General features: G+C 45.7%; 1 protein-coding gene across 1 annotated transcript in view; it reads left to right on the top strand.

Moving 5' to 3' along the window:
* The first annotated feature begins 1,171 nt into the window (after nt 1–1,171).
* The window catches only part of ACSS3 (acyl-CoA synthetase short chain family member 3), a 124,445-nt gene continuing 110,998 nt past the window's right edge, over nt 1,172–14,618 (top strand). The window contains exon 1 of the mRNA XM_074941971.1: nt 1,172–1,773. Coding sequence (XP_074798072.1) covers nt 1,496–1,773 — 278 coding nt within the window. The 5' untranslated portion in view covers nt 1,172–1,495. The remainder of the gene's footprint in view (nt 1,774–14,618) is intronic.

The following is a 14,618-nucleotide window of genomic DNA, read 5'->3' as shown; positions in this document are numbered from 1 at the left end:
TTGCTTCTCTGTAAGTGCCATATAGGCCTGCACCCAGCTGTGATGTCCAGCACTTACAGCCTTTTCCATGCGGGGCTCTGTATATGGTTTCTGGGAATCTTTTTTGGCTCTAGCTTCACTGTAGCTCCTGGCTAGCCATGCAGCTCTGGCTTTACTGAACAGAGCATGGCAGTGTCCACTTTCTGGTTCAAGACTTTCCCCACTGCACATCCCCTTCCTTCTAGCCAGATAAGGGGAAAGGACTGATTCAAATTGGAATTAATGCATTCACCTTTAGCCTGGCTGCCCACAACTCTCCCATCAGGGGCCCAGGTCAAACCTGAGTGATGCAGTGAGCCCATGCCCAAGGTGCCAAGTCACTAAGCCCAGAGTGGGGGGGCCGAGCCCAGCCTGCCATAAGTGACGGGAACTACTGCTGTGGGATGAGTACAGGGTCACTCTGCAACTCCCCCCCTTGTGGGGGCAGCACCCACCTCCCAATCCCAGTGACAGCACACAACCTTGCTCCTCCAGGGACAGGACCTGCCCTGCGTTAGCCACTAAAAATGTTGGGAAGTATGGTATAAGTGCAACCAAACACCCAGTACTTATACAAATCACATAAGTGTTAAAAATAACCCTACAATAAGGTGCCCCTCTCTTCTTCCTTTTTTCAGTTTGCTCCCTGTGCACCCACTTAATTCATTCCTCTTAATCCTCATAATAAGCCTATACAGTTGAACAGTAGGTTTTGATTATTTTTGGGGGGGGGGGAGGGAGGGAGAGGGAATATTTGTGATTTATTGAAAGTAATGGTGGGGTGGGGGGCGGGGAGAGGTACATTGGTGTAGATGTAGATTGGTGTATTCCTCTGCCTTGGGTTCTCACAAAGTTGACAGGTCTGGCTAACCCCAGGCTTTGGAAGCCCAGGCTGTTGGTTGTGCTGGGTGGAGCCTCCCCTGTGGGCTTTAGGTGTTGGAGGTAAAAGGGGTTGCACGCATTGGGTGCATGCTCCCTGCTTTGAGGGACGCGTTGGCTGTTCGAATCTATGTCAAATGCCTTCAGGTGCTATGGATAAGGCGTCTTACGAGGAGCTGTGCCAACAGTTTGCGCCCCGGCTGCGCGGATACAAATGTGTAGCCGGCTAGGGCTCTATTACCACTGCCGTATAAGCAGGAAAGTCTGTCTTGCCCGGCCCACACCCCGAGCTGCGCGACGAAGCACAGGGACCGTGGCCGAAATCGGGGCGGTCAAGCTTGTGCAATCGAACTCCCCTGGCCCCCAGTCATCAGCGAGGGCGGCCAAGCGGCAGGCGCAAAGCCCGGGGTGGACTCGGCACTTTAGCGCCTGCAGACCTGTTGCCCGGGAAGCGCTCCGCAGCAGCGAGCGGCGCCTGCAGCAGGCAGGGGATCCAGCTCGGCTTTTTCGAGCGGCTTCCACGTGGCCCTTCAGTCGGGCCAGAGGGAGCCGCTCCTCAGCCGCACGGGACTGGACCGGTCAGCTGAGCGGCACCACCATGGACTTCCAGCGCAGGGCGATACGGCTCCTCGCCTGCAGCCGGGTCTGGGGCAATGGCTGGCTGAGCGGGGCAGCCCCGCGCGGCGCCGGGAGCGCTCCCGCTGCCCGGCGCTGCTTCTGCGCCGGCCAGGCCGCCCCCGAGGGCGCGTACGAGCAAGCGTACAGGGCTGCCGTGGCGGAGCCCGAGAAGTTGTGGGGAGAAGCCGCCGGGCGCATCCAGTGGCACAAGCCCTGGGTGAAAGTCGTGGACAGGAGCAACCCGCTGGTCGCCTCCTGGTGAGCGACACCCGCCCCCGGGGGCGCCCTCGGAGCAGTGGGTGACAAAGCGGCGGTCGAGCAGAGAAGGGCTAGAGACAGCGGGAGGAAGCCCAGTGTCCCTCCCAGCCTGCAGCGGGGGGCTGGAGGGACGCAAGAGAGGGTCGGGTGTGTGGAGAGGAGGAGGAGCAGGGAATGTCCCAAACCTTTCATGGGGATTGAGTGTGGGAGAAGCAGTGTCTCTAGCCTATAGTAAGGGACAGGGGTTGACTTGTGTGTGGTGGTGGGGAGGAGAAGAGAATGCCTCTAATGCATAGTGCGGGTCAGGTGTGTTGGAGGGAGAACATGCCCTCAGCCTTTAATGGGGTCACTGGTGCACATCTGTGTTCTTCTTTCCTGGATCTTCACCAGGAGCATGTCTGGTATACCTGCCATAACAAATGTCTCTGTTTTGACTAGACGATATGGACCCTTTTAAATGGGAAAATGGGCACGTTTCACCAATACTAAAATATGGATAAGGAAGCCGAATCAATGTGTGTTCTGTTGACTGTTTCTGTAGCATCACAGCAAAAGTAGATCACAGTGTAAAGAATAAATATTTGCTATACAGTTTATGGCAGAGGATGTATATAACATGAGATTACAGGTAAAACATTGCACCGTTCACTGAGAGAGTGCATGCTACTTACACTAAACTAAAATCCAATTACTGCAAGAGATTTTAGATACATTAAAATCTTGTTTTATTTATTTATTATTATTATTATATGTTCTAAAAGAGAATACATTAGTCTGCTAAATTGATATGCAATTTGTGAAAAGTTTGTACTCTGGAAAGAAGACCTATTTTATTATGGTGACTCTTGACCAAATTAAACTCTTTTGACCAAAAAGTTTTATATTTTGGCAATAGATTCATGCAGCAACATAACTGATATCAATCAGTTAAAGTAAATTGCAAGATAATTTGTTATATTCAATGCCTTTCCAAAGATGGCTTCACCATTGAACATTCTTTTTTGGTACTGTGGGGGCAGGATATTAGAACAAACATTTCCATTGCTTTCCCCTAGAAAAACTGAGTACAATATACATCAAAAAACCACTGGAGCAGTGTCCCAGCTGTGTGTTTAGTAACTCTATGCCCGATGTCTTTTTTTGCTTTCATAAGGGAACTTCAATTAAACTCACTGTTTAGAGACTTTTAGTTTAAAAATTATGATCAAGCACGTGATCTGTCAGAGTTCTAAATCATTTCCACTAATTTAGCTGTAATACAATAATTTGTCATGACAATATAAGCATTATTTGTTCTGCATCTCTCCACTGTAATAAAATAACTAAGGAGGATGTTAAACAATCTACTAGGGATAAATGCTTTTAAATAAGCAGGCCTGGATAACTTACACCTAAGAGTCCTAAAACAGATAGCTAAGGAGATCTGTCATACACTGATGTTAATTTTTAATAAATCTTGGAATACGGGGGAAGTTTCAGAAGACTGAAAGAATACTAATGCCATGCCAGTATTAAAAAAGAGCAAGTGGAACAGGGGTGGCCAAACTTTTTGGCTTGAGGGCCACATTGGGGTGCGAAACTGTAGGGAGGACTGGGTAGGAAGGCTGTGCCCCCCAAACAGCCTGGCCCCCGCCCCCTATCTGACCCATCCCACTGACTGCCCCCCTCAGAATACCCCACCCCCTATCCACCACCCCCCTGTTCCCTGACTGCCCTAACCCCATCAACCTGCCCCCCTCCCCCCGAACCTCTGCCCTATCCAACTGTCCCCTGATTGCCCCCCGGGACCCCTTGCCCCATATCCAGCCCTCCGGCTCCAGCCCCCTTACCATGCCGCTCAGAGCAGCATGTCTGGAGCCGCGCCGCCCGGCCGGAGCCAGATGCGCTGCCCTGCATGAGCGCGCAGCCCCGCCTCCCAGAGCGCTGCCTGTGCAGCGGCGTGGCTGCAGGGGAGGGGGGGAACAGCGGGGAAGGGGCTAGCCTCCCGGGCCAGGAGCTCAGGGGCCGGGCAGGACTGTCCCGTGGGCCAGATGTGGCCCGCAGGCCGTAGTTTGCCCACCTCTGAAGTAGAATGTCCTGACTAATTATAGGCCATTTAGCCTGACATCACCCATGGGCAAAATAATGGAAGCTGGTACTGGATTTAGTCAATAAAGAACTAAAGGATAGGGATATAATTAATGTCAGCATGGTTCTATGGAAAATAGGTTTTGTCAAACAAACCTGATTTAATTCTTTGAGATAAGTTTGGCTGAGAAAGGTAACTGCCTTGGACTTTTGTAAGGCATTTTGACTTGCTACCACAAGTCCAACACAAGTTATTGGACTCAGCGTGTGGGTAACTCAGTGAAATTCTATGGCCAGTGTTATACAGGATGTCAGACTAAATGATATAAAGTCCCTTCTGGCTTTATACCTCATTCTTCCCTGTACAAAGTGGATGTAAACTGCTACTAAATCAGACTGGTAGTGTTTTGTACCACTTTGCATAGGAGTAAAGAACTACACAAAGGTGCAAGGCGGTGCAGGATCAGAATCGGAACCTCTTTCTGACTGGAATTGTATTGATGTCAAGTATCTAGTGCTCCATTTTAGTTAATAAAACACATTAATGAAATCAAGTACAAGTCTGTATACCTCTCATGTCTAAACTCTCTAACAAAGGAGTTTCTTTACCTTCATATGCTCCACAACTGTTATTTTTTAATCCAAGTTCATATGTTCATGCTTATCTGAAACAGAGAGTGAGTGTGCCTATATATTATTACTTGTTGATTATTTGTCTTACTGTAGCACCTAAGAGCCCCAGTTATGGCCCAGGACTCCATTGTGTTAGGTACTGTATAAACACAGAAGACTGTAAGCACTTTGGGGCAGGGACAATCTATGTTTAAGACAAGAGGCAGCAGATGTGGGGGGTGGGTGGGTGGGGGGGTGGGAGTATAAGAAAACAATGAGACAATATTGGTCAATGTGATAAGCTATTGTCTGATCCCACCAGCTGCTTGACCACTGTCATGGTTTTGTAGGCATCGCGGCAAATGAGAGTTTTAAGGTGGGATTTGAAGGGGGATCATGAGGTAGCTTTGAAGATGTTTATGGGGCACTCTTCCATGAGGGGTAGCATGGGAGAAAGCACAGAAGTGCTTGTTTGAAAATTTAACAAGTAAGCAACGGAGGCTGGTGCCATTGGTAGATCAAAAGCAGGAGTCAACATTTCAATAGTGATGATAGAGACATGATAGGCAGTGAAAGGCCTTTGAAAGTGAAGACAAGTAGCTTGTATTTGATCTGATAAAGAAGGGGGGGGACAATGGAGGGCTACAAAGAGGAATAATGTGATCAAAGCAATGGATCTGTGCAGCAGCATTCTGAATGGATAAGAGTGTGGCAAGATTGTATTTTACTTATAAGGTAAACAAAAGATGTTGCAATAATCGAGATGTGAAATGGCAGGAGTTTTAGCTTTGTGGATGGATATTATGCAGAGAGAATTTGGCAAAATTTAGACAGACATAGCCTGTGTCAGGGTTCCTTCCCCACTCTGAACTCTAGGGTACAGATGTGGGGACCCGCATGAAAGACCCCCTAACCTTATTCTTACCAGCTTAGGTTAAAACTTCCCCAAGATACAAACTTTGCCTTGTCCTTGAACAGTGTGTTGCTGCTGCCGCCACCACCAAGCGTTTTAAACAAAGAACAGGGAAAGAGACCACGTGGAGACGTCTCCCCCTCCCCCCCCCAAATATCCCCGCAAGCCCTACACACCTCCTTTCCTGGGGAGGCTTGAGAATAATATCCTAACCAATTGGTTACAAAATCATCAAAGACCCAAACCCCTGGATCTTGGAACCATGGAAAAATCAGTCAGGTTCTTAAAAGAAGGATGTTATTAAAAGAAAAAAAGAGGTAAAAATCATCTCTGTAAAATCAGGATGGAAAATACAGGGTATTCAGATTCAAAACACAGAGGATCCCCCTCTGGGCAAAACCTTAAAGTTACAGAAAATAGGAATAAAACTCCCTCTTAACACAGGGAAAATTCACATAAAACAAAAGATAATCCAGGCAAGGCAGATTAGTTTATCTATATTGGTTGCAATATTGGAGACTTGGATTAGGATGGGTTGGAGAAGATGGATTTCTGTCTGGCCTCTCTCAGTCCCAAGAGAGAACAACCGCGTAAACAAAGAGCACAAAACAAAAGCCTTCCTTCCCCCAAGATCTGAAAGTATCTTGTCCCCTTATTGGTCCTTTGGGTCACGTGCCAGCCAGGTTAGCTGAGCTTCTTAACCCTTTACAGGTAACAGGATGTTGCCTCTGGCCAGGAGGGATTTTATAGTACGGTATACAGAAAGGTGGGTACCCTTCCCTTTATATTTATGACAGCCTGGATGCAAGGATCTAGAGAAAGGGCTGAGTCAAAGGTGATGCTCAGGTTATGGGTCAGAGTGTCAGATCTGGTAAGATGGTGGGGTTGTCCACCATGATCAAGAGCGGAGGTAGAAGGGAACTCTTTGGGGGAGTGACTAATACAGATAGGACCACACTTCTCGAAGAACCTCCAGTTACATGTAAGTAACCTCCTCTTCCTAAAAGATACTAGAAAGGCTACTGGTAAACAATTTTTTTTTTTTTAAACTTACTTGCAGCAACCATTAACTTTCTTGCTGATGCAGTGAAAGGCAGTCATTAGTGCTGTATCCTTGGGGGCAGCAGTTTTAGGAAGAAATCACTTGAGACACAGAGAGCTGAGAGCCATGAAAGCAGCCATTTATTTTCACACACTGAACTAACCAAACCAGCCAAAATTGGCTGGGCTATCCCCTAATAATGTAACTGAGTTGCCATAGCAACAACAAGATGCTATTACCACAACAACCAAATACACAACATATTCCTCCCCCCTTAATAAGAACATTCCCTAAATAAAACAAACACTAAACTAGAGAAGGAGGGTAGACTGCCTCCATTCCCGGCTAAACCCTGGGGATTATTTTGCCCCATAACCTTGGGTTCGCCCTAGCTAAAGATCCAGCCATTGAGGAGGTCTTCTGTCTCTAGGTGGATTATGGCGAACTTCTGGTGGTGTTGCACCTGAAAGTACCTTGGGCGCAGGCCTAACAATGGGCTCAGGGTTCGTAGCGTGAACGGGTGAGGAGGTGGTATTAGCTTGTTCCGGGCAAGGGGTTATCTCAGCCGCTGGCAGTAATGGAGGAGAACAGTCAGGAACAGGTGATTCTTGATTCGGTGTCTCGCCAGAAGAGGTGAAGTCAGACAAATCAACTGAAGATGTGTCCTGAGGACTGGCATGACCTGGCAACAGCTGATCTACGTGTCGCCACCAAGTGAGATTCTCTGCAGTCCGGACTGTGTAGGAAACAGGTGCTGTTTGAGCGATGATTGTGGCAGTGACCCATTTAGCTCCAGAAGTATAATTCCGAGCCAAAACTAGCTGTCCCGAGCTAAAGGTTCGGTCTTTTGCTCTGGGTGCACGTCTGCTGACTTGATATTGCTGCTGACATTGCACAATTTGTCTGGGTTCAGAAGGTTCCAGCAGATCAAAGCAAGTGCGCAGCTGTCGTCCCATCATTGGAAAGGCTGGGGATGCCTTGGTCGTAGCATGAGGTGTGTTTCTGTAGGAAAGTAAGAAGGTGTCCAGATGCTTTTGAATGGAGAGTTGTCCCCTTGCTGATTTCAAAACTTGTTTCATTGTTGTCAAGGTTCCTCCCCCACTCTGAATTCTAGGGTACAGATGTGGGGACCTGCATGAAAAACCTCCTAAGCTTATCTTTACCAGCTTAGGTCAAAACTTCCCCAAGGTACAAAATATTCCACCCTTTGTCCTTGGATTGGCCGCTACCACCACCAAACTAATACTGGTTACTGGGGAAGAGTTGTCTGGACACGTCTTTCCCCCCAAAATACTTCCCAAAAGCTTGCACCCCACTTCCTGGACAAGGTTTGGTAAAAAGCCTCACCAATTTGCCTAGGTGACTACAGACCCAGACCCTTGGATCTTAAGAACAATAAACAATCCTCCCAACACTTGCACCCCCCCTTTCCAGGGAAATGTTGGATAAAAAGCCTCACCAATTTGCATAGGTGACCACAGACCCAAACCCTTGGATCTGAGAACAATGAAAAAGCATTCAGTTTTCTTACAAAAAGACTTTTAATAAAAATAGAAGTAAATAGAGATAAAGAAATCCCCCCTGTAAAATCAGGATGGTAGATACCTTACAGGGTAATTAGATTCAAAACATAGAGAACCCCTCTAGGCAAAACCTTAAGTTACAAAAAAGATACACAGACAGAAATAGTTATTCTATTCAGCACAATTCTTTTCTCAGCCATTTAAAGAAATCATAATCTAACACGTACCTAGCTAGATTACTTACTAAAAGTTCTAAGACTCCATTCCTGGTCTATCCCCGGCAAAGACAAAATATAGACAGACACACATACACTTTGTTTCTCTCCCTCCTCCCAGCTTTTGAAAGTATCTTGTCTCCTCATTGGTCATTTTGGTCAGGTGCCAGCGAGGTTACCTTTAGCTTCTTAACCCTTTACAGGTGAGAGGAGATTTCCTCTGGCCAGGAGGGATTTTAAAGGGGTTTACCCTTCCCTTTATATTTATGACAATTGTCTGCACAAATCTTTCAGCTAATCCATTGGTGGATGGATGATATGGTGCTGAAGTGATGTGTTGTATCCCATTTGCCTTCATAAAATTTTGAAACTTCTGAGAGATTAACTGCGGTCTGTAGTCGCTCGCAAGTTGTTCTGGCAGACCGAAACAACTAAAGAGTCCCGTAGTTTTTTGGATAGTACTCTCTGCAGTAGCGGACTGCATTATAGAGACTTCTGGCCATTTAGAATGGGCATCTACCACCACCAAGAACATGCTTCCTTCAAGGGGGCCAGCGAAGTCAACGTGAATACATTGCCATGTGTTTTCAGGCCAGTCCCATGGGTGTAGGGGCACCCACTGGGGTGCATTCCTCACATGACATACAAGCTCTTGCCTTCTTTTCAATAGCACTGTCCAATCCAGGCCATGAAAAATAGCTTTGCGCCATTTCCTTCATGCGCACTATTCCACAGTAACCAGAATGTAGCTGTTCTAACATCTGTGATCTCAGTGGTGGTGGGATAATGACGTCTCCCCCACAACAAACAACCAGATTGGGTTGATAACTCCGTCCTCCTGGACATGTAGGTAACCAGGTCGGGTGAGACTGGAGAGGTTCGTCGAGATTTTTTGCATCACCAGGTCCATAACTTGGGACAATACTGGGTCAACGCGAGTTGCCTTCTTTATCTGAGTAGCAGTGATGGGTGTATTCTCTGTGTTCAAATTAGAAGATTTCCTTTTGGGAAGTATCTTGATGTTTGACTGGCAAAGGCAACCTTGCGAGACCATCTGCATTGCCGTGCAGAGTGGATTTCTGATACTTTCAGCGCACACATATGAAATCAAATAACAATGCCCAACGTTGCATACGATTAGCAGCTAATGGGGGAATACCTGTGTATGGTCCAAAAATTGACGTCAGAAGTTGATGGTCTGTAAAAAGAGTAAACTTCCACCCAAACAGGTACTGATGAAACTTCCGAATTCCAAAAACGATTCCCAATGCCTCACATTCGATTTGGGCATAGTTTCTGCTTTGCTTAGAGTGCCTGAAGCAAAAGCAATAGGTCTCTCTTCTCCCGAAGGCATAATGCGTGACACGACTGCTCCCACTCCATAAGGGGAGGCATTGCAGGTCAACTGTAGGGGAAAGGATGGATCAAAGTGCGTTAGAACTTCAGAATTTAGCAGTGCATCCTTAGTTTTGTTAAATGCAACATTACAGGCTTCAGAACACTTCCAGGTCTTGTTCTGCCCAAGAAGTTCGTGAAGTGGTTTTAGCAGTGTGGCTAACTGAGATGAACTTTCCATAATAGTTCAATAGTCCTAGAAATGAGCGCAGCTGGCTAACATTTCGAGGTGGGGGAGCCTCCACAATAGCCTTAACTTTTTCAGGGGCCTTATGAAGACCCACAGCATCAATGATGTGTCCCAAATATTCAACAGAGGGCTGGAAGAATTCACACTTGTCTTTGCGGACTCGTAGGCCATGCTCTTCCAGTCTTTGTAGGGTAGCCTCTAAATTCTTTAGGTATCCTCTTCAATCCTTCCAGCGACCAGGATGTCGTCCAGATAGCACTGAATTCCTGGCAAGCCACACAAGATCTGGTCCATAGCCCTCTGGAACAGGGCCGGAGCAGACGTTCTTCCAAAGGGTAGGCGACAGTATCGATAAAGCCCCTTATGAGTCACAATGGTCAACAACTCTTGGGACTTTTCATGGATGTGCATCTGTAAATACGCTTGACTCAGATCAATCTTACTGAACTTCTGCCCGCCAGCCAGGCCCATGAAGAGGTCATCGATGCAGGGAAGTGGGTATTGTTCTGCATACAACACCAGGTTGACAGTGACTTTAAAATCACCCCAAATCCGGAGGGAGCCATCTTTCTTTCCTATTGGAACGATAGGAGTGGCCCATGGGCTATGGGTAACTGGTATTAGGACTCCATTGGTGACCAGACGCTCCAGGTCTGCTTCAACTTTCGGGCTGATGTCATATGGCACAGTTTGGGCTTTCAGATATTTTGGTTGACTGTCAGTTTTAATGTTCAATGTCAGTGATTCCCTTCATACTTCCCAGATCCTCTCCAAAAACAGCAGCATGTTTCCTTAGTATAGCGGTCAGACTGGTTTCTTCTTTAGTCATTCAGTGCAGTTCAGCTGAATCTTCCCAAGCCAAGACCTACCCATTAAGGCTGGGTAATTACCTCTCACCACAAACAGTGGCAATTTAGCAGCCTGTCCATTGAGCTCCACTTTAACATCAATAGTGCCCAACATGGGCACAGCTTCTCCTGTGTACGTCTTCAGAACAGATTTTGTTGTCTTAAGTGGAAGATGCTGTAGCTTTTCTTTATACACAGTCTCGGAGACCAGCGAGATGGCTGCACCGGTGTCCAGTTCCATGCGTATAGGTTTGCCATCCAACAACGGGGTTACCCAGTATTCATGTGAGCCCACGGCCAAAGACAAAACCTGCAGTGGCACTTCTTCTTGCGATGAGGTGTCACCTTGGTCATCCTGAGCCTGCTCTGGGGTATGCAGTTTCCCCATTTTAGTCGGCCAGACCACAGGTCTCTCTTTCTTTTGTTTACAGGCACAGTCAATGTGTCTGTTTTTGCCACAGTGTCGACACACCAGGTCCTTACACCAGCATTCTGATGCCTGGTGACCCGGCTTACCACAACGGTAACATTCCTGACTCTGCACAGTTTTGTGGGTAGGTTCTTGTGACACTTTATGCACCCTAGGGGATGCACCGATGTATTGGGCCTCCTTTGTAGCCGGTTCCATGGAGACTGCAATATCAACAGCTTTCTGTAACGTAAGCTGAGCCTCTGTCAATAGGCGCTTCCATATAGCGTCACTGTACAGGCCGCACGCTAACCTGTCACGCAGGGCATCATTTAGTATCTCCTTAAATTCAGTGTTCTCGTAGCCTTTTTAAAATTGCCACAAATTGTACAACTGTTTCATCTTCTTTTTGGTCTCTTTTGTGGAACCTATATGTTTCAGCAATTACCAGTGGTTTTTGGGAAAAGTGGGACCCCAGGATTTCCACAATGTCACTGTAAGATTTGGTCTCAGGCTTAACAGGGTGTAGTAAGCTGCGTAGCAGGGAGTAGGTTTTAGCCCCCACAACACTTAAGAATATTGGCACCTTCTTCTCGTCTGTAATGTCCTTAGCAATAACAAAAAGCTCAAAACGCTCAGTATACACATGCCATTGCACTATATTCTCCTCAAAAGGTTCCACTGGCCCTGTAAGTGTAGCCATGGTTTTAGTTTCAGGTTTCACAGTCAGTGCAAACAAACCAGTTCTCACCCCCTTCCAACAGCTAAAAGATTTTGGTAGGTTTTTTCTTTTTCTTTTACCTTGACTTCTACATCCTTCTGTTGCTGGGGCACCACAGGGATCCCATCCTCGTCGCCACTTTGTTGCATCCTTGGGGGCAGCAGTTTTAGGAAGAAAATCACTTGAGACACAGAGAGCTGTGAGCCATGAAAGCAGCCATTTATTTTCACACACTGAACTAATCAAACCAGCCAAAACTGGCTGGGCTATCCCCTAATAATGTAACTCAGTTGCCATAGCAACAACAAGGTGCTATTACCACAGCAACCAAATACACAACAATTAGCCATTTAAACAGCTTAATATACCATCATGCAAAGGATGAAAGAATCATCGTGACTGGTAACAAATCAGCATTCAGTGAGGTTTTCATTCTGGAAGTTTTGAATGAAATAGCCTCTGGAGCTTGATAAGTGGGTCAGCTTCTCTAGAAGTCTGAAGATACTCTGATTTGATGTACTGAAAATTACTGAGAGCAAGCAAAGTCAGTCCTTATCTCTCTCAGATGCTGACAGCGGTCTCTGTCTGATAAAGTGAAAAGTCTAATGGGACTTGCTCTTTTCTCACAGAAGAGCTGCTTAGTGTAATGGACTTATGGATGGGAAACCATTACCTTCTCTTCAATATTTTATTTAGAAAATGGAATTTAGACTTGCACGAAATAAGATTTTTTTTTCTTTTTTTTCTTTCATCAAGCATAAAGGTTTTTTTTGAAATGATCACAGTGAACCTACTTGAGAAGAAGGGCATCATTAGTATAAAATTTAAAGAAGTTTTCATAACCTAGCAAAAACAGAAGACCAGATTGGGAAGTATTTCTTTCAGAAAGCTTTCACAGAAGCTGTCAAGGTTCCTTCCCCACTCTGAACTCTAGGGTACAGATGTGGGGACCTGCATGAAAGACCCCCTAAGCTTATTCTTACCAGCTTAGGTTAAAAACTTCCTCCAAGGTACAAACTTTGCCTTGTCCTTGAACCGTGTGCTGCCACCACCAAGCGTGTTAAACAAAGAACAGGGAAAGAGCCCACTTGGAGACGTCATCCCCCCCCAAGCCCTACACCCCCTTTCCTGGGGAAGGCTTGATAAAAATCGTCCCCAATTTGCATAGGTGAACACAGACCCAAACCCTGGGATCTTAAGAACAATGAAAAAGCAATCAAGATCTTAAAAGAAGAATTTTAATTAAAGAAAAGGTAAAAGAATCACCTCTGTAAAATCAATATGGTAAATACCTTACAGGGTAATCAGATTCAAAACATAGAGAATCCCTCTAGGCAAAACCTTAAGTTACAAAAAGACACAAAAACAGGAATATACATTCCATTCAGCACAGCTTATTTACCAGCCATTAAACAAAAGGAAATCGAACACATTTCTAGCTAGATTACTTACTAACTTAACAGAAGTTCTGAAGAGCATTCCTGACCTGGTCCCAGCAAAAGCATCACACAGACAGACAGACCCTTTGTTTTCCTCCTCACTTCCAGCTTTGAAAGTAACTTGTCTCCTCAGTGGTCACTTTGGTCAGGTGCCAGCGAGGTTATCCTAGCTTCTTAACGCTTTACAGGTGAAAGCGTTTTGCCTCTGGCCAGGAGGGATTGTATAGTTCTGTATACAGAAAGGTGGTTACCCTTCCCTTTATATTTATGACAGAAGCCAAAAACATTAAATGAGTGAATAACACTACTACTAAGTTTAATGATGCCAAAAAAACCTCTTACATAAAGCTTACAGACATTTCAGTGCAAGAGGAAATACAACAGTTCAGACGTAGCATTTAATTTGAGTCATTAGTTGTTCATATGCTCTAAAATGGTTAGTTGCCCCAAGAGAAACTGCTCTTTATTGGATCTTCTTTTTATTATTTTTAAAATTTTATATATACAAGTGGTCAACTCCTGAGCTGGGTATTAAATCATGTTGAATAATACTATTGTTACATTAGTTGGTGAGAATTTTAGATCTTGATGGATGAATGATTCATAGGTTCACGAGTTTCTAAAATTAGTAATAATTGTACACCATGACTAAGGCTACCATTTAGTCACCGCTGCTCGGGCGGTCCCCAGGGCCAGCCACATGGGCCACTGCTCGAGTGGTCCCCAGGGCCAGCTACTTGGGGCAGCTCCAGCAGCGGCTGGTGCAGCTGGCCCTGGCGTCAGCCACACTGGCCTCTGCAGAAGTCGTAGAGATCATGGAATCCATGACTTGCGCAACTTCCATGACCAACACGGAACCCTAATCATGAAGTACGGCTTCTCTTAAACAACTTTTAAGAAACTCGGAAGAACACTTGATTTTTTCACTATTGTGGGAAAAGATAGGGAGAAAAAATATGGTGCAGTGGCAATTGCCAAAAAAGAATCTAGCAGTAACTACATGGGACATCAAAGGATATGTTGGAGGATGAGGAAGATGCTTGCTTGAAAACTTCAGAGCAATTGTTCCTAACTACACATGACCTGTTCTACTTAGCACTGGTGAGGCCTCAGCTGGAATACTGTGGGATATGGGGAGCCACACTTTAAGAAAGATGTGGACAAACTAGAGAGAGTCTAGAAGAGAGCAACAAAAATGATAAAAGGTTTAGAGAACCTGACCTATGAGGCAAGGTTTAAAAAACAAAACAAAACCAGGCATTTTTAATCTTCAGGGAAAAAAGATTCTGGGGATATCTGATGAGAGTCTTTAAATATATTAAGGGCTGTTATAAAGAGGACAGTGATAAATTTGTTCTCCAGGTCTACTGAAGGTCGTACAAGAAGTAATCAGCTTAATTTGCAGCAAGGGAGATATAGGTTAGATATTAGGAAGAAACTTTCTAACTATAAGGATAGTTAAGCACTGGAA

The sequence above is a fragment of the Natator depressus genome, chromosome 1 (genome assembly GCF_965152275.1).
Source record: "Natator depressus isolate rNatDep1 chromosome 1, rNatDep2.hap1, whole genome shotgun sequence".
Classification (NCBI taxonomy): domain Eukaryota; kingdom Metazoa; phylum Chordata; order Testudines; family Cheloniidae; genus Natator; species Natator depressus.
This window is presented reverse-complemented; position numbering and strand designations above follow the sequence as displayed.